The following is a 20,021-nucleotide window of genomic DNA, read 5'->3' on the forward strand; positions in this document are numbered from 1 at the left end:
GGGCACGATTTGATGCCCGGGGTGTTTTTGTTTATATGGTGTGAGGCTAGACCCACTCGCTAGGCAAAAATATTTTTGGCCGCTAGGCGGGTGGGTCTAGTTTACTAGGCTAATTTTTCTCTACATAATGTAACTTTGGCGAAGAGCACATGGGATGGAAGGAAGAGGAGGAGGAAATCAAAGACGATCTGGAACCTCTAACAAGGAGTCGTCGTGCACCTTATGCCGTTTGTGACCTTGCGCTAATTTACGCTGCCCTTGGTAGATTGCATTGTTCGTTATTTAATATGACCTGACTGTATCTATGTTCATTAATTCGTGTGGTTAGTAGATTACCCACAGTACTGGCCACTCCCATCGCTGCTCCCACCACCACCAAATTCCAGTCTCGCGCTAATGTGCCCTGCTTAGTAAATCTGGCCCCAAGTTGTCTCTCTCCATGTTGTCTTATCTGTTTACAAAAAGTTACACCTCCAAGATGCATGGTGCGTCCAATGAGCATCGTCCTTATTGTGTTACAACTAATAATGCTTTTGCTTAGTTCATGTGGAATAGGAAAGTTCAGACAGCACTGTTTTGTTTATTTCATGACAATCTGTATGATTCCTCTCAAAAGCAGATCTCATCTCATTATCTCTAGCCGCTTTATCCTGTTCTACAGGGTCGCAGGCAAGCTGGAGCCTATCCCAGCTGACTACAGGCGAAAGGCGGGGTACACCCTGGACAAGTCGCCAGGTCATCACAGGGCTGACACATAGACACACACAACCATTCACACCTACGGTCAATTTAGAGCCACCAGTTAACCTAACCTGCATGTCTTTGGACTGTGGGGGAAACCGGAGCACCCGGAGGAAACCCACGCGGACACGGGGAGAACATGCAAACTCCACACAGAAAGGCCCTCGCTGGCCCCGGGGCTCGAACCCAGACCTTCTTGCTGTGAGGCAACAGCGCTAACCACTACACCACCGTGCCGCCCCGGATGTTTTTGTCCTAGATTTATTTCTTTCCCAGTCTGGGCCTCTCTATACCTTAAAGGGCATATTCTGGACCAATTTAGTGGTTTTTTTTTTTTTTTTAATGAAAGTATGTCCCTTTACACACTCATCTAGAAGGGTAATTTTGCACAAGGCCATCTGTCTACAGCAGAAAAAAATAAAACGCGTCTGGAAAAATCCTAAGGGAGTCTGGAGCCAGTTTCGTGACGTTATCTGCGGAAGCGCCAGCAGGCTGCGCGAGCTTTGCACGGTTTCAGTGCACAGCCTGTGTAGACCAAGCGCTCCCATTTCTCTCTCATTGTCCGGTCTTTTGGGAAACGATGAGTACTAATCCCATCAAGATTGGTGTTGCTACACCCTCCTACGATACATCTGTTAACCATTTTAATAATTACGCAATAACGTTGAAGAAATTTGCAGAAAACCACCAGGTCGTTTTCTCATAAAAAAACCAGCGCTGACGTAGGATTCAGAAGGAGGCGTCCCGCACGCGACGTCACGGAACTTGACAGACTTGGTGTGTGTGCTGTGTGTAAGGTGCACAGTCCTGAGGTGAATGTGTTGCGTTTCACATTATGGAGTGAGGTATTGCACATTATTGCATAGAGAGTCACCTTATAAAGTACTGCACATTATAAATTAGTAAAATAGACTATAAAGTCAGAGCATATCCGAGTTCAATATCTGGATATTTTAAAAGATGTGTATAGTGCGTGCAAAAGGAGGTGGCGGTAATACTGTTTCATAGCATATGGTGAACAGTGTGGGTTAGTCAGACACGATCGTTGCGCGTACTGTCCCGATTGCACGAATGACAAACATATTGCACAATCTTGGCTGAGTGGAGATCAACATTGCAACAGTTCTGAGGAAGAGCAGAAACCGGCAGCATGACTGTTTTTTTTTTTAAAAAAAGCAGTGCGTAAATGTTCTTTATAGCTGCCAGAGCTAACCAGATGATGCCCACCGCAGAGCTTTGTGGTTAGACACAGCCTTGTACAGTAACTCCTCCATGTTGTTGTTGGTCAATATGTTCTCCACGTGTAAAGAAATTGGTGAGGATGTGGTCTGTCGGTTTGATCTTTCTCATCCTCCTGAGCAAATAGTCTTTGGTGAACTTTCTTGGTGAAGATGAGCAGTCTTCACATCACTAAAGCTCAAGCAATAAGCTGTCTAATCTCTCTACAGCAGTCTGCGGTTCACTCTCCGCTTCTGACAATCACCGATCAGCTCCTAAATCTTACTGAGCTGAGCTGGATCAAGCTTAATACATTATTGTCCTCTGTATATTTTATGGAGTTGGTTTTTATGGATTATTTTTTTTTTTTTTTTTTTAATAAATGCTTGATGAGCACTGCATAAAGGAGTGAACCGAGTACACAGCCCTGTGGGGCACGAGTGTTCAGAATGAGCATGGTGGAGAAAGGGCCAGGCGATTTATAGCTGAAAAGTTTCTCATAATAAAATGTTTTGTATCAGTCTATCGGTAATTAATTATTGATCATTTTTAATTACCTAATTTTAATAATTACCAGGGGGGAGTTAAGTTTAACCACTTTTATCCCCCGCTGGCCAAAAGGCCCGAAGGGGGATTATGTCTTGGCGAAGTCTGTTCGTCCGTCCCGGAAAGCGTTCTCACCTTCTGAAATCAACTCCTTTCGCAATCGTTGAAGGAATTTCACGAAACTTGGCAAAAGGCTTTGTTATAGGACAGTAATACGCATATTGTAATTTTGTTTGCAATATATCGTAGCGGGGGATATTGTGCTCTTGGCGCACTCTTGTTAATTTTGAATTTAAACACCTTACTTATTTATTTTATTTATTTATTTTTTTTAGATTTTTTGGGGGGGCTTTTTGCACCTTTATTGGATAGGACCGTGTAGAGACAGGAAATGAGCGGGAGAGAGAGACAGGGAGGGATCGGGAAATGACCTCGGGCCGGAATCAAACCCGGGTCCCCGGATTTATGGTATGGCGCCTTATCCACCTGAGCCACGATGCCCCGTAAACACCTTATTTTATCAACAATTTCCTCCTTGTGTTTCCCGCCCATGGGTTTACTTGGGTGAGGTACCTAGAAAAATTTAACGGTCCCCAAAGTATACCGAGCAACCCGTTTTAGCAAACGAGTCCGAAGAACGAGAGTGTTACGTAAGCAATAGATAAACGATAAAACATGTACTCTATCACGAAAAGGAACTGTGTTGTGCTGGAACGACTGGCCAAATAGCAGACCGCAAGAACGGAAAGCTTTCATGCTGTAGGCCAACGTTACCATGACAACATGAAGCGCTTGAATCCAGTCAACGTACTCAGCTTTGTGATGGCGCTTTTCTTCCTAGCCTGTTTAACTGATGATTTATTAAAAGGGTGTTAATGTCCGTGTACATTTGGTCATTCTGTTTTTGTGTCCCTAACAGAAATTTTTGTCTGTTTCTTTTCCTTCTTTGTAAGTGGGGGGGAAAAAAATTAAACCTTAAATGAAAAGTTGTTTTTTCTGAAGCCTGTGGTTGTCACTGATGGATAGACGGTATGTGTGATTTACTGAGCAGCGTGAACAGAGATGATTTCAATCCAGGTGAATCGAGCAAATTCCAGCGTGATTGGAAGTCACCTAGACAACCTTCTTTGCCAGCTGTTAACGCAGGACCTTTCCACCTGCTACCACCACAAGTATATTTCAAACCTGTGGAAAACACTGCTCATTTTCTCACGCCACACTGTTGTTGGTGGCGCATGTCAATGTTGCAGCCAAACCATACACCTGTTCATTTTATCACTTAGGTGGAGGTGTGGTCACTCATCTTGATGCAGCGGCCTCAAAAGTAGCCGGTCACCGGCGGCAAATCGCCGGCTATGGCTTGTTATGCCGCCGGCTATTGTCAGTCGAGTCACAAAATTTAATATGAAATATTTCTGACAGCAAAAAAAAGTTGAGCGTAAATTACATCCACTATGTCATGTATGTCCGTTGCCGCGTCAACTGTGTTTACATCCTCAACACGAGTGCAGCCATTACTGCCGCCTGTGTTGCCAGATTGCGCGTTTTCCCGCCCAATTTGGGCGGTTTTAAGTGCATTTTGGCAGGTTTTGAACATATTTTGGGCTGTAAAACGTCAGCAGTATCTGGCAACATATTTTTTTACTTAATACAAGAAATTAATGGATGCCAACGTTTTTGCCAAAATGGTATTTTATTTTCCATTGTTTAGGCAGCTTCAGCATCATACTGTGAGATTCTGTTCAAATTGTTTTTTTTCTTCTATGAAGCCTGAGCCATTTATTTTATTAGTTTATAATTATTGTTTAATTTAGTCTTCAGGAGAGGCTGCCTGCACACAGTACTAGTATTAATAGTTTTTTTTCTTACATGAAAGCTGAGGCATTTATATTATATTTTAAGGTAACTTCATGTTGTGCTGTGAGATTCTCTGCACTTTAACTTTTGAACCAACAGGGGCATTTGGATAAGTAAAGCCTAGTTTTCTGCATTTTTGTAGTCCTGGTAATCTTTTATATTGGTAAAGTTGTTTATAGGACCATTTCTCAGTGTCCTGTTTTTTTTTTTTTTAATCAATAGTTTTTCAGTAATAACTTTAATATTTAACATATCACTCAATTTTAAACAACCCCTGCGCCTCCCCCATGGCTTGCCCCCATAGTCTCCAAAATTTCTGTGGGAAACACTGGCGTGCGTAACGACGCTAATCAAGCTTAAGCTAGACGACCCGCCTCAAATACCCGTCCCGGGTAAATGTTATCCCAATTTTAGATGGCCTGTTCCAAACCATCCCGCCCCATGAAAAATTCGTACTTGCATATCTCTCTCTCTCTCATTCATATATATATCCCTGCACGCTTTGTGTGCATTATGTCTGCCGCTGGCAGACATTTTACCATTTTGCACCCTGCTGTAAATTATTTGTACCCTGCTATTCTCCCAAAGTTTGAAGCCCCTGTTGATGGACTTGGTTCTGCCCCCAGGAAGTCCAAGACCTAGTGAGATAACGATATTAAACATTAGACCTGTCAAGGTGGTTAAGTCTGAGGCCATGTTCTGTCAAGAGTGTTGTCTGGTAGGTATACTTATCTGGCAGGGGCAATACCATGATCAAGAAGGTGGTTTTTGCCCAAGGTGAGGCCCAGCCATTGCACTCGGGCTGTGCTGACTTTTTTTGCGAGTTCCTCAAATGCAGGAATCTCAACTGCATAATTTCTGATAGTGTGGGGGATTGCGTTCGCACTCTCCTCTTTCACATTTTGGGCGGCGTGGTGGTGTAGTGGTTCGCGTGGTCACCTCACAGCAAGAAAGTTCTGGATTCGAGCCCAGCGGCTGACGGGGGCCTTTCTGTGTGGAGTTTGCATGTTCTCCCCGTGTCTGCTCTGGGTTTCCCCCACAGTCCAAAGATCTGTGGTTTGGTTAACATGAGGCAGCCGTGGCCTGAGGTTGGGCTGAAGTGCCTTTGAGCAAGGCACCTAACCCACAACTGCTCCCCGGGCGCTGTAGCATGGCTGCCCACTACTCTGGGTATGTGTGCGCGCTCATTGCTCACTTGTGTGTGTTCACAGCTTCAGATGGGTTAAATGCAGAGGTTAAATTTCACCGTGTGTTTGAGTGTACGGTACGTGTGACCAAATAAAGGCTTCTTGGTTTGGCTGCTTCTTCTAAACTAAAGTAAATCAATGACGCTCTGGTATGCTGCCTTTTATGTGTGCTATGACTAATCTCTCTATTTCATATGATTTGGGTGGTAGTCATTCAGGTGGCTGATTTTTCTTTGGAACAGGTATGATTTCTGATGGGAAGAGTAGCGTGGGCCACAGACATGTTGATGCCGCCACCACCACAGACACGCAGGTGGGAAATGTGTGTTTCCCATCCTCAGGGACTTCACCTCACCTCATATGAGGACAGCTGAAATGCCAGGTCATCAGAGGATCTTATGTCTGTTGGTGTCCAAGCCTGCCTAGGATGATGTGAGCTCATGTGTCGGATTTGTTGAAGTAGTTTCCAGTCTGTACATGTTCCTCGCAAGCCTTGTTTTAGATTGTTCCAAGCTCATTTTCCATCGTCAGTTTTGAAGAGCTCAATTGAGGATCCAGACTTCACTTTTCCTCCAAGGATTCTGATTTTTTTTTTTTTATTCGTCTCCTCAATAATGACACAACCAACACGTTTGTTAGTGAAGCATACTCGACAAAGTTAATGTTACCCTGGGTTGCAGCCTTTTTGAACCATTTCCAGTTCTGAAGCACAGATTCCGCTCCCTCTGAACGAGCCTTTACAGTTTTGACTGCAGGCTTGACGTGTTTGAGGAGCAGCTTGTATGCAGGCAGCAAAAAGAAAAAGAAAACCTGGTGTGGCCTGATTGTTCAAGGTGGGGTAGGGAATTCCTTTGTAGGTCCTGGGTAGGCCCTGATTGTCACGGAGAAGAAAGCATGACGTCCACTTCATTGAACTCCGTCTGCGAGTGCAGCAGTGTCCTGACTCTCGGGCTCTCGGAACCATTCCAAACTAGCAGCTGTTTCAGATGTTGGGTTAATCGTTGCTGGAGCATGTTTTGACAGGAGGTAGGATCAGCCAGTTGAGGCTAACAGCAGATCTGTAAAGCAGTGGTTTTTGGCTATAAAAGGCTGTTTGGCCAAAGAAGCAGAATGTGGATGCTTTGCATGTGTATTACAGAGGGCAAAACTAGTGCATTCCTTCAAATACAAATTCCCAGCAGCGTAAGATCACATACCACACAGTAGATACAGTGACGCACTCTCTGGAAGAATAACGAATCAAAGGTACAAGTATATTTATTGGCCAATAAAATCAAACCATATTAATGTTTTACTGGCGTCAGTGTAATTTGCGCCAATAAACCAACAATAATGGGTTTGTTTGTTTTGTTTTTTTTGCGCATACAGCGGTATTCTACAATCGCACTTGTTTTACTTTGGATATTAGTGGCTTAATTTAGTGGCCATGGATTTTAAAAATATTTTTTGCAGTAAAATTGGAGGTTTTTTTTTTTTTTTAAAGAAAGTTTTCCTTTGAAACAACCTTTTGAGCATTAAAACTGGAATAATTGGTTATGCTTCAGAGCTGTTCTAGCTTGAGAAGTGTGCATCAAGTTGACTACTTGGTGGAAAATAATTGGCGTTGTACTGGATTTGCCTTTTTATTGCCTTTATAATTAAGAAAGCAGGGTTTTTTTGCGTGTGACCTGTTCATGATCATTAGTCACAGTGTGTTGGATGATAATTACATTTATGCAAGTGAGGTTTGATGGCCACACAACTCAGGGGGGAGGGAGAAAGCGAGAGATGAGTGGCTATGTAAAAGTGCACATATTTGAGCAGTATTGTAAGCATCCCATATATCATCTGCATTATGCGTTCCTCCTTTACAGAACAAGAGAGATGAGCACCTACTGAAGAAACGCAATGTTCCACAGGATGAAAGTCTGGAGGACTCTGATGTAGATGCCGACTTCAAGGGGGTGAGGATCTCTTCCTGACATCCTCTTTTCACTGGTTTCCTCTTCCTGTTTTGTTGTCTGTCTGCAAGCTCACGCCACTGACTGCATTAATGGTTGTTAAAGGACATACGCGGAACGTTTATTTTTAAATACATTTCTGAGTGGATAGTATCTCCATCCTTGACTCTTGTATGCTGGATAAATGGGAATTAAAAAAAAAAAAAAATTTCAGAGTTAAACTCGACCGCAAAGTTGGCATTCGAGCTGCCCCGCTGAGCCAGCCAGCCCTGAGTGCGTGACGTCACAGCGGGAACCGGTTTTAAGGCCGAGGCCTTTAATAGCTATAGACCAAAGTCATATAAATAAAAATTTATGGTGAAAGTAAGAAATCCCGTTACCGACTTGCTCAACTAAGACTGATTTGACTTCATTGATTGTGGGTTGCCTCTCATTAAAACAGGATAGGTGTTATTACTTATGCAACATGCATGCATTTTCACTGATAAAATGTAAAAGGCTCATTAAATAACCAGATGAACTGAGACAATCGCATTCTGAAGCAAATTAAATAATCTTATACCAGTAACTTAAACACACAATACAAGTTACATGGATTAATCTAACTGCAGGTAAACAAAGGGTGTTTTTGTATCCAAATGAGTCGGAGCTTACCCGTCTGTGTTCTCGCTTCTTGAAGGCCGACCTTGTGGCCGATTGTTTTGAAACAATCTGACTTTCAGTTGTTCGTTCAGTTCTCCGTTCATTCGCTGCTTCCACGTAAGGGCGAGATGGCAGCAACATCCAGTTTAGAAATCAGGCGGCTGCTCCACTCATTCTCCATACTGACTACTCCACCATTACTGCCCGGCTCAGGCAATTACTAAAACACGGGACGGGACGGGATGTCAGTTTTATCAACAAGCGCAGGGAGGTCCCTGCCCGAGCGATTATGTCTCATCCTGGGTTTTACCAACAACCCTCTGCTCACTCCGGGAGGACTGCTGCAACTGAACTCACTTTTTTTTAAAAATAAATAAATGAAATGAATACTTTCCTTTTCTTGTTTTCTTTAATTGTTGATACTGCACCCTCTTTCAATACGGGCTAATAGCCAACGCTCCTCAACAGATCAGAGGTTTTGTACGAGTCTTCAGTAAAATGTGCAGAGCAGAGGAGAGACCACTTTGTAGGCGCCCAATGTGCCCGTGAACTTCTTGCAAAACGCGTCCGAATCTTTGCAGTTTGAACGTTCTTGGGCCATGAATGCAACATAAATCCACCTTCTGTCATGTTGCTGCACCCACCAGCAACACATCTACGTGGCGATAAATTAGCTCAAAATGGAGGATCGGAGTTGCAGTCAGCTCTGTGTTTTAGTCTAGCGCAAATGGCGATGAGACCGATAGACTTCCTGCTGTGACGTTACGGAAGTCAAGGTCATTCACTCAGACCACTACCTATATAAATCACTTTAATCGTAAAAATTACTATATTAGATTTACTGTTAACGCTTAAAACTATTCCTGTGCCATTCTTGAGGTCTCAAGGCCTTTATAATCAAAAGTGAGGCCATGGCTCTGCGTATCTGCTTTAATGGTCTTATGCCATATGCTTAATCTTTTTGTGCTTTAGATGTTTACGCCCGAGATGATCATACCTGATCATGATATTGCTCCTTTTTCTGTGTTTTAGCAAAATGTAACACTAGATGCCATCTTACAGGTAAGTGCTTGATTGCGATAGTGAGATTATGTTGGTATGCAAGAGATTTGATTGATGGATGGTGGAACTTGATAAATGCTGCAGATAAATTTCCCTATCTCTGAATCTTTTGCTCTCTTTCTCTGCCTCGCTTAGTTTTTAGCTCATCTGTCCGTAAGGCCGATGAGCTGTTGCCGTGGCGTGGCGTCCGTTGTCCGTAATTCAGTTAAATCGTCTCTCCTCCGTCAATTCTCCATGGATTTCCGTTCCAGTTGTTTTGTTTGAAAGAACTCATCACACCACACAAAACTTGCTCATTGTTTTGTCAAATTTTTTGCTAACGAATTAGTAATTAGGCCAAATGAACAAATTTATCCAGGCCTCACAAGAATTTTATCTCCTCTCTTTCGTTTCTCATCCGATTCCAGTTCTGATCGATGTTTTGGAGAGGTCTTTTCTTGATGAACAAAACTTGGTCGTTTGTCTGATTTTCTTGTTGTAAATTTGTTTACGACTTTGGGTAGCACAGCGGTGTAGTGGTTAGCACTGTCGCCTCCTAGCAAGAAGGTTCTGGGTTTGAGCCCAGCAGCCAACAGGGGCCTTTCTGTGCGGAGTTTGCATGTTCTCCCTGTGTCTGCGTGGGTTTCTTTCGGGTGCTCCGGTTTCCCCCACAGTCCAAAGACATGTGGTTAAGTTAACATGGGGCAGTTTTGGGCTGAAGTGTCTTGGAGCAAGGCACCAAACCCCCAACTGCTCCCTGGGCGCTATAGCACAGCTGCTCACTGTGTTCACTGCTTCAGATGCGTTAATGCCAAGGACGAATTTCACTGTACTTGAGTGTGCACATGGCCCAAGGTGGCTTCTTCAGTTAAATCGTGTCTCCTCCCTCGATTCTCAATGGATTTCGGTTCTGATTGTTTTGTTTGAAAGAACTAGACCTTCTGCACAAAACGTGGCCATTGTATTGTCAATTTTTTGCTAACAAATTAGTAATTTGGTCAACTTTAACAAATTTTCTTCTGACTAGAATTGCGTCTCCTCTCACTGATCATGTGATTTCAGTTCTGATCGATGTTTTGGGGAACAAAAATTTAGTCCTTTGTTGATTTTCCTGTTGTAAACAATTTGCTGTGGAGGTTGGTCCTGTCTCACATTTTCAGTTCTGTTTGTTTTGATAGTCATGGTTGTTTTGATGGCAGGCCAGATGAGCTGCTACGTTCTTGACGTTCTGGTTCTCTTTTTCAGAATGCCACCAGTGACAACGCAATAGTACAGCTCAGCGCTGTCCAAGCAGCCAGGTTAGAACCGTGTTTTGTTTGGGGTGCCTTGTTTAACTGGATGATCGAATCATGATGTGAATGTCACAAATTGAGCTATTTTAGTAAACCTGTACCATGTTCCAAATAATGTGGTCTTTGTGTGAGCAGAAAACTACTCTCCAGCGACAGAAACCCTCCAATCGATGATTTGATAAAGTCCGGGATCCTACCCATCCTCGTTAAATGCCTGGAGAGGGACGACAAGTAAGTTTCTCTGACTACACCACTCCATGTTAGGATGAGTGTGATGGATGGATGAAGAGGGGGAGCATTTGGAGCATGAAGGAGATTATGGAGTGCTTTTCAGGCTTTTCCCCTCCCCTCACCCATTTCATATATCATATCTATCAAGGAGATACGCAGAACCTTTATTTTTAAATACATTTGAGTGGATAGTATCTCCATCCTTGACTCTTGTAAGCTGCATAAATGGGAATAAAAAATATATATATATTTTTGAGAGTTAAAATCGACCGCAAAGTTGGCATTCGAGCTGCCCCGCTGAGCCAGCCAGCCCTGAGTGCGTGACGTCACTGCAGTAACCGGTTTTAAGGTCGAGGCCTTTTACAGCTATAGACCAAAGTCATAGAAATAAACATTTATGGTGAAAGAAAGAAATGGTGTTACCGACTCGCTCAACGAAGACTGATTTGACTGCATTGATTGTGGGTTGACTCATTAAAACAGGATGGGTGTTATAAGTTATGCAGCATACATGTACATGCATGCATTTTCACTGATGAAACGTAAAAGGCTCATTAAATAATCAGATGAACTGAGACAATCGCATTCTGAAGCAAATTAAATAATCTCATACCAGTAACTTAAACACACAATACAAGTTACATGGATTAATCTAAATGCAGGTAAACAACGAGTGTTTTGTATCCAAATGAGAGTCGGCTCTTACCCGTCTGTGTTCTCGTTTCTTGAAGGCCGACCTTGTGGCCGATTGTTTTGAAACAATCTTACTTTCAGTTGTTCCTTCAGTTCTCCGTTCATTCGCTTCTTCCACGTAAGGGCGAGATATTGCTGCTGAGGTAAGCATATCCAGCGGAGAAATCAGATGGCTGGTCCACTCATTTTCCATTTTCTCCATTACTGAGTAGGGCTGTTAACCGATGACCGTTTGACCGGTGGTTGACCGAATCAACGTCAACCGGTTAACTTTTTTTTTTGGTTGTCGGTTAAAAAAAAAAAAAGTCAATCGTTTTGAAGCTGCCGATTTTGGAGCGGAGAACCTGGAATTCTGTGTTGTAAACGCTTGGGGCACGCCATGCGGTGTAAGGACGACAGCTGACAAATCAGAAACACCCATTCAGTCATGTCCCACCCTCCCGCCCCAGTTGAAGACCGCTGCCACTCGGTGAAAGAAAAAAAAAAAGTGTAGACACAGGCTTTTTAGCTTACAAATTACTATTGTGTTTTTTGTTTTTTTTTTTGTTTTTTTTTATTATTATTATTAGAAGGCATATCGAGTTTAGTCCTGCCTTGGCCAGTGCATTCTGAAAGTATGTTTCGGTCTGTAGCCAACAATGCATGTTATTGCAGATCATATCTCTCCACACAAACTAAAGGCGCAGATGCCGCCTTTTTCGAGGCTGAATCGTGCAGATCCGATTTCTTTTTTTGGGGGGGGCGTTGGAGTGTCTGAATAATTTCATCAGAGTAAATTCTGGGGGCATCGTGGCTCAGGTGGATAAGGCGCCACACCATAAATCCGGGGACCTGGGTTCGATTCCGACTCGAGGTCATTTCCCGATCCCTCCCCGTCTCTCTCCCTCCCCTGCTCATTTCCTGTCTCTACACTGTCCTATCCAATAAAAAGGTGAAAAAAGCCCAAAAAATATCTTTTAAAAAAAAAAAAAAGAGTAAATTCTGTATTAAAATTACTAAATAAGCAAATGCCGTTACAGTCCATGAAACATAGGAAGTATGAGAAGAAAACAGTAAATCAGAAAGCTGCGCACCTTCCGCGCAAACGTGCGCAACTTTCTGATTTGCTGTTTTCTTCTCATACTTCCTGTTTCATGGACTGTAACGGCATTTACTTATTTAGTAATTTTAATACAGAATTTACTCTGATGAAATTATTCAGACACTCCAATGCCCCCCCCTAAAAAAAAAAATCGGATCTGCACGATTCAGCCGTGAAAAAGGCGGCATCCGCCAAAAGGCGCACCGTTTGCATCCCTGTTTAAACTCATAGGTTAACCGACTTTAACCGGCTAATGAGGCTCGGTGGTCGGTCAAGATTTTTTTTTTTTTTTAGTTTTCGCCATCCCTATTACTGAGTACTCTGCCATTCCTGCTCGGCTCAGGCAATTACTAAAACCCGGGATGGGACGTCACCGGTTTTAGTAACAACCACGGGGAGGTCACTGCCCGAGCGGTTATGTCATGTGCCGTCCCGGGTTTTAGCAACAACCCTCAGCTCACACTCCGGGAGAACTGGTGCAACTGAACTTACTTTCCCTTTTCTTATAGTTTTCTTTAATTGTTGGTACTGCACCCTCTTTCAATACGGGCTTATAGCCAACACTCCTCAACAGATCAGAGGTCTTGTACGAGTCCTCAGTAAAATGTGCAGAGACACTGATTCGTTAGGCGCCCAATGTGCCCGTGAACTTCTCACAAAATGCATCCAAATCTTTGCAGTTTGAACGTTCTTGGGTCATGAATGCAACGTAAATCCACCTTCTGTCGTGTTGCTGCACCCACCAGCAACACATCTACATGGCATGGCGATAAATTAGCTCAAAATGGAGAATCGGAGTTGCAGTCAGTTCTGTGTTTTAGTCTAGCACAAATGGCGATGAGACTGATGGACTTCCTGCTGAGACGTCATGGACGTCAAGGCCATTCACTCAGACTGCTACCTATATAGATCACTTTAATCATAAAAATTACTATATTAGATTTATTGTTAACGCTTAAAACTATTCCTGTGCCATTCTTGAGGTCTCGATGCCTCTTACTATACAAGTGTGCATGTGACAAAAGCTGCTTCTTATTCTTCTACCAAGGGGTGAAGTCACTGCTTTGGTAAGCCTGCCCCCTTTTCTGGTCAAAATGGATCAAATTCCCTTAATTATAGCTACCTAAACAAAAAGTGAGGCCATGGTTCTGCGTATCTCCTTTAATGTGATCAGTGTAGCCATACATCTTCTGCCCTACAACAACATGCACCCAGTGAAGGACTTGTTTTAAACTTAATTTTGTTTATGCCATTGCCATTTTTGTTGGGATCTAGATTAGATTAGATTAAATTAAATTAAACTTTATTGATCCCTTTGGGAGGGTTCCCTCAGGGAAATTGAGATTCCAGCAGCATCATTACAGGATAAATAGAGGAGGGAAAAAAACCTTCTAGATAAATTAAATTAAGCATTTGCATATACAAATAGAGGGGCGGCACGGTGGTGTAGTGGTTAGCGCTGTCGCCTCACAGCAAGAAGGTCCTGGGTTCGAGCCCCGTGGCCGGCGAGGGCCTTTCTGTGCGGAGTTTGCATGTTCTCCCCGTGTCCGTGTGGGTTTCCTCCGGGTGCTCCGGTTTCCCCCACAGTCCAAAGACATGCAGGTTAGGCTAACTGGTGACTCTAAATTGAGCGTAGGTGTGAATGTGAGTGTGAATGGTTGTCTGTGTCTATGTGTCAGCCCTGTGATGACCTGGCGACTTGTCCAGGGTGTACCCCGCCTTTCGCCCGTAGTCAGCTGGGATAGGCTCCAGCTTGCCTGCGACCCTGTAGAACAGGATAAAGCGGCTAGAGATAAGGAGATGATGAGATATACGAATAGAATAAGATATGGGGAGGGGGGGGGAGGTGATCAGCTAAGACAGCACAGTTAGACATTTAAGTTATTCCTCAAAATCGAGTCGTACATGAGCTGATAGCCAACTTGGTGCTATGTGCCTCGTCGGCTATAAGCCATGTACGATGGGATTGAGTGGAATAACTGTTTTTTATTCTGTCCACATTCACTGGATTTTGAGAAACTGAGCATTTTTACTTTTTGCAAATTCGATAAATAAAATTATAAAACATCCGACAAAATCATTTCTGCTTAGAATGTAAACAAACCGGCGAAATGATGAGCAATTTCTGAAAAATGCTGCTATAATAATAATTCTTGAAAAATAAAAAAAGATGTTCGTTTTAATTTATTTATTTATTTATTTATTTTAAAATCCTCGGTTGGTTCAGTAACACGCTCCACCATTTTGTTTTTCTCTACTCGCAGTACGAGTTGATATCCTGGTAGTAGAGTAGCCACTCAGAGAGCATGATTGCTCCTATCCAGTGAAATGTGGATAGAATAATTTGCTATTTCAGACCAGAGCGCTGATTTCTGTTCCATCTTGCTCAACATCCTGACGCCTGCTCCAAACACTCTCCTATAGACCCTTCCCACTGACGTCACCGGAAACCGGAAGTAAACAGACCCTGCGCCATATTGGAAGACCAACAAACTCGTGATCAGGGGGAAATAACGGCAGCGTGCGGAATTTAAACCCACGAGGCACTTGATTCATTATAAACCTACAATGGTAAACTTTTGTGCTGTGTTAGGGTGTTCCAACAAAGCTGATGGGAAAGGTGAAAAGAAGTCGTTCTTCAGAATACCAGCTGTGATTGAGACACAAGGGGAGCAAACCAAGGAGCTTTCTGCCAGGAGACAGCGAATAAGTGCATTACTGAGTGTCTGTGAGCAAAGGAGAGCCTGAACGTTGCAACCTCCCTATTGGCTGTTTATTGGCTGTTTGTAAAAATGTATCAATTGTTGCCCTTCATCGCGGAATCGAGAGACGAGACCTGACGAGTTAGTTCGTTGGTAGCAGAACAAAATGTCTGGACACAAATCGGGTTTTCAGAAAAGGAAAGAAAATAAACGCAGGGTCGAAAATACAAAAAAGGAGGCAGAAAATGCAAAACAAGTTTTAAGGTAGGACAAATGGTTACTTTTCTGAGGCAGCGGCTTTCAGTTGTCATTGAATGGTTACTTTTCTGAGGCAACCCGCCATGGCTGCCTGCAGGCTTATTTATTATAGCCCATTTAGTTAAAATAGTTGATCTAAAATGTTTATAGTTATGTGATGGTTGTCCTCAGTGTTTGAACTATGCCGATATTTTCGGGGGGTCCCTTTTTTTCCCTGGGGGGTGCTTGCGCTTGTCTCAGAGCGCGGATCTCCAAACACATGAGAAGCCTATCTTGCGCACACATCACGCGGACTCCACACCTCCACACACGCATCGCGTCTGAAGTCATAACTCATCAGGGGAAATCGTGTCCGCGTTGGCATGTTCAAAAAACAACCTCGCGTCAACAATGATACCACACGCAAGAAAAAAAAAAAACAGTCAGGCTACTCAACAACCAACCTGGCAGCAGCAGTCGTTGTCATATCGGTTTATTTTATCTTTGATGTAAACACAACACTTCGGATATGCAAATGCTTCCCGTTACACACAATTGCTATGTCAATAAACATCATTTTGCCAATATTTTAGAGACCCCCCAACACTTCCCAAATCATGTTTTCAAGGGATCTCATGTCTGTTTCAGGGGATCTCGGATCCCCCGAGTACCCCCGTAGTTCGAACACTGGTTGTCCTGATTTAGACTGGTGTTTTTTTTTTTTTTTTTTTGGGGGGGGGGTTTGCGCGATGTTGCACCCGGGTCCAGATTAGGGCAGAACCGGCCCTGGCTACATTTCAGGTGTAGTTTGTTTTATGTATGTATGTACTTGCATAATGTGTACTTGGTCTTCCAATCTCATCTCATTATCTCTAGCCGCTTTATCCTTCTACAGGGTCGCAGGCAAGCTGGAGCCTATCCCAGCTGACTACGGGCGAAAGGCGGGGTACACCCTGGACAAGTCGCCAGGTCATCACAGGGCTGACACATAGACACAGACAACCATTCACACTCACATTCACACCTACGGTCAATTTAGAGTCACCAGTTAACCTAACCTGCATGTCTTTGGACTGTGGGGGAAACCGGAGCACCCGGAGGAAACCCACGCGGACACGGGGAGAGCATGCAAACTCCGCACAGAAAGGCCCTCGCCGGCCCCGGGGCTCGAACCCAGGACCTTCTTGCTGTGAGGCGACAGCGCTAACCACTACACCACCGTGCCGCCTGGTCTTCCAATATGGCGCCTAACAAAATCTCGCGGCGCGGTGACGTCATGCGGGATCCCTCTATTGGCAATGTTTGTGTTTATGTATTATACTGTGTCTGTGTATTCTTTATGAACAGTTTAATGTTCTCATGAACACGACATTTATGCTATTTCTAGTCTGCTTAACCAGACCGTTATTTATCAGAGGAGCTGGGCACACACTAAATGGCCAAAAGTATATGGATACCTGTCCATCACACCAATATGCGAGTCTTCCTTAAACTTTTACCACAGAGTCTGAAGCACACAATTGTACAGGATGTCTTTGTATGGTGTAGCATTGCAGTTTCCCTTCACTGGACCTAAGGTGGCCTAATATGCTGGAGTTCCAGCATGACAATGCCCCTGTGCAAAAAGAGAGGTCCATGAAGACATGGTTTGCCTCAAACCTACTGCACTTTCTGGCCTGGCATCATTAGTGATCTTGTGGCAGAGTGGGGAAAATCCCCACAGCTAAAATCGAGTGGAAAGCCTTCCCAGAAGAGTGGCGGTTATTTAAACCATGAAAGTGACTAAATCTGGAACAGGATGTTCAAAAAGTGAACGTGGGTGTGTGATGGTCAGGTGTCCACAAACTTTAGGCCAGACAGTGTAGCTGTTTCCTCCATAGTGGCTTGAGGTGAAGATGAGCATTATTTGGCACCTGACAAAGGCTCATTATGTCTAATAGCAGAAGTTAAAGACATTTTCAAATACAAAGCATGATGATGAATAGATTTTCTGTTCCGTTCTAGTTTGAAGTGATTCTGGTAAACACCCCGTCTTGGAGATTCTTGTATTGGTTTTAGGACCGTAGGGAGTGTGGAGCTGCTACTGACCTTTTGATCTCTCTCATTTATATAATTTGTCAAACTGTCTACCCTTCTCTCTCTCTCTCTCTCTCTCTCTCTCTCTCTCTCTCTCTCTCTCTCTCTCTCTCTCTCTCTCTCTCTCTAGTCCCTCGTTGCAGTTTGAGGCTGCCTGGGCTTTGACTAACATTGCATCAGGGACCTCGGCACAGACGCAGGCTGTGGTCAAATCCAGTAAGATGGCTGCCTTCCAGGCCCTGAGCTTTTCTCTCAGCTATGTGAACTTTAGACTGAGCTGACTTCTCATACCTTCTTTTTCATGTGTGTGCTTAGACGCTGTCCCCTTGTTTCTGAGACTGCTCCATTCCCCTCATCAGAATGTGTGTGAGCAGGCCGTGTGGGCGCTGGGCAACATCATTGGTAAATTATCATCTCTGAAATACTTTCTGTTTGAGGGAACATCAAGCAAAGTAGATGTGGTAGTAGGTTGCCCCTAATTTGAGTCATTTCTTGAATGGACAGCACTGTTGCTATGCAAATCGGAAATACGGGCACCAGTCGCTGAAACTTGGCTAGCAAGCTTTCAGTCCTGAAAACGTAGCTATTAATGTTCGTCTGAACAATGTCAAGAAACGGACGGCAAGACAAACCTTGATATTGCGTGACTGCTTGTGAATTTGAGGCTGTCAGACTTTTATTTTTATTTTTTTTAAATCATCATTAAGAAAATAAAGGGTGGCGAAAACTTCATAAGTTGTGAATTCAACTCCATTTGAGCAAAAAAAAAAAAAGAATGCAAGTTTTTTTGGGCATGGTTTACATCTCATCCAAATTAAACTAATCTTATTGGCCATTTGAAATTTTGGTAAACGAATTTAGTTTACATTAAAACCAGACTCAGGAACTGAACTGAATGAACAGTGTTAATTTGTGCATGTGTGTGTGACCCGTGCAGGCGATGGGCCACAGTGTCGAGACTATGTCATTTCACTGGGCGTGGTCAAACCTCTCTTGTCTTTCATCAACCCCTCCATCCCCATCACCTTCCTGAGGAACGTCACCTGGGTCATTGTCAACCTGTGCCGAAACAAAGACCCGCCCCCACCCATGGAAACAGTACAGGAGGTGAGCAGAGGGACAGACTGACTGGGGGGGACGGGCAGATACAGATGGAGAGAGAGAGATGGAGAATTTTTTTTTTTTTTTTGTCTCTCTGCCCCTAGCCTGGGAAATCCCATGCTGCTTTGCACAATCGTTCTGATCTGAAAAGACAGCATGGAAACTATGGTCTAAAGGCTCGCCTGAGTTAGGGAGCCAATCAGGGAGGGGTGGAAAGACGGTGACGCGTACTACTCGACAAACGGAAGCTTGTAGTTTATTTGGGACTGTTTACGGATCACGTTTAACATGGCGGCGAGCGATACGAACCAAACTAACCAAACCAGCTTCTCTCATATTTGTCTTGCACAAACGGCAGTAATCGTTCGGTGCCGTTGTTTTCCTATTTTTGTTTTGCCTTCTCTTTCTCTTTCCTTCTCCTCTTCGCCTCTTCGTCGCTCTAACTACGTCACCGGGTACAACTGCCATGATTGGCCATGGGCTACGTATACGCCAAATGATAGACATTCGCAACGTCCAATAAACGGCCGTTGACCATCGTAAACCACACCTCCCCTACGAGAAATTCAATAGGCGGATTCCAGACCATATTTCACTTGTGATATGGTCTGGTGTTAACCAGACTACCCTGCCCCCACTCTAAGGATATAAATTTCTTAAAGCTCTTGTCTTGATGGCAGTAAAATCTTTGCATAACCTAGCCTGCAGCTTAAAGGTCTCCTTGCATCGTTTTTTCATTAATTGTGCAGTGGTCTCTAGTATGAATGAATGCCCTGTGAGCCGGTTTTGGTGAAAAAAATGCTGTGGTTCTCCTGTTTCAGGCTGTTCTAGTTTGCTGGAGGAGTGGGTGGCAGGAGAATGACAGGATTTCAGCTCTTACTCATTAATATTCATGACATGTAAACATGTTACCTCTGATTGGCTAACAGCACTGTGACGCTACCTCCAGTGAGTCAGAACACGCGGATGTGGGTGTCTTACTACGGCGAGAGATGAGGAACAAACCGCGAAGGGAAAAATACCGCGCACTGACGTCATTGAGGCGCGACGCGAGGAAATAAAATAAATTCAACAAATGTTTGGGTTTTTACTGAACAAGCAAACGAGTGACTTAAAGAATGTGGGTGTCTTTGTAAAAACTGTTTTGATTGGCTATTATGGTCTCGATGTCGATGTTTTGACCAATAACAATGTAGATAACACGAATTTTACATCACATTCAACGAGATGTAAACGAGACTAAAGATGGCGACTTACAAATAACGTGTAAACATCGTTGGAGTTAATAAAGTTTGAACAGCATGAAGGAACATACCCCAACCCCCCGAAATTAATAAAAAAAAAATTCTCAACGGATTTGGCATAATATAAAAAGGTCGTTTTTTTTACTCAGAAAAAGCGGAAAACTCTCATCCCTGCCTAGCTTGTGACCATGT

The 20,021-nt window shown here is 43.6% G+C and overlaps 1 protein-coding gene and 1 non-coding gene across 3 annotated transcripts in view; both read left to right on the forward strand.

Annotated features, from left to right (window-relative positions):
• Nucleotides 1–20,021, forward strand: part of kpna3 (karyopherin alpha 3 (importin alpha 4)) — a 78,229-nt gene that overhangs the window by 39,885 nt on the left and 18,323 nt on the right. The window contains exons 3-9 of one of the 2 annotated variants that reach the window (XM_060898838.1): nucleotides 7,403–7,492; nucleotides 9,164–9,193; nucleotides 10,418–10,470; nucleotides 10,600–10,695; nucleotides 17,615–17,700; nucleotides 17,800–17,886; nucleotides 18,422–18,591. In XM_060898838.1, coding sequence (XP_060754821.1) covers nucleotides 7,403–7,492; nucleotides 9,164–9,193; nucleotides 10,418–10,470; nucleotides 10,600–10,695; nucleotides 17,615–17,700; nucleotides 17,800–17,886; nucleotides 18,422–18,591 — 612 coding nt within the window. The remainder of the gene's footprint in view (nucleotides 1–7,402; nucleotides 7,493–9,163; nucleotides 9,194–10,417; nucleotides 10,471–10,599; nucleotides 10,696–17,614; nucleotides 17,701–17,799; nucleotides 17,887–18,421; nucleotides 18,592–20,021) is intronic. The other variant, XM_060898839.1, reaches the window with a different exon arrangement.
• Nucleotides 5,087–5,257, forward strand: LOC132866900 (U1 spliceosomal RNA). Its single transcript, XR_009650658.1, has one exon. It is a non-coding gene; the product is annotated as a U1 spliceosomal RNA (small nuclear RNA).

The sequence above is a fragment of the Neoarius graeffei genome, chromosome 18, assembly GCF_027579695.1.
Source record: "Neoarius graeffei isolate fNeoGra1 chromosome 18, fNeoGra1.pri, whole genome shotgun sequence".
NCBI lineage: Eukaryota > Metazoa > Chordata > Actinopteri > Siluriformes > Ariidae > Neoarius > Neoarius graeffei.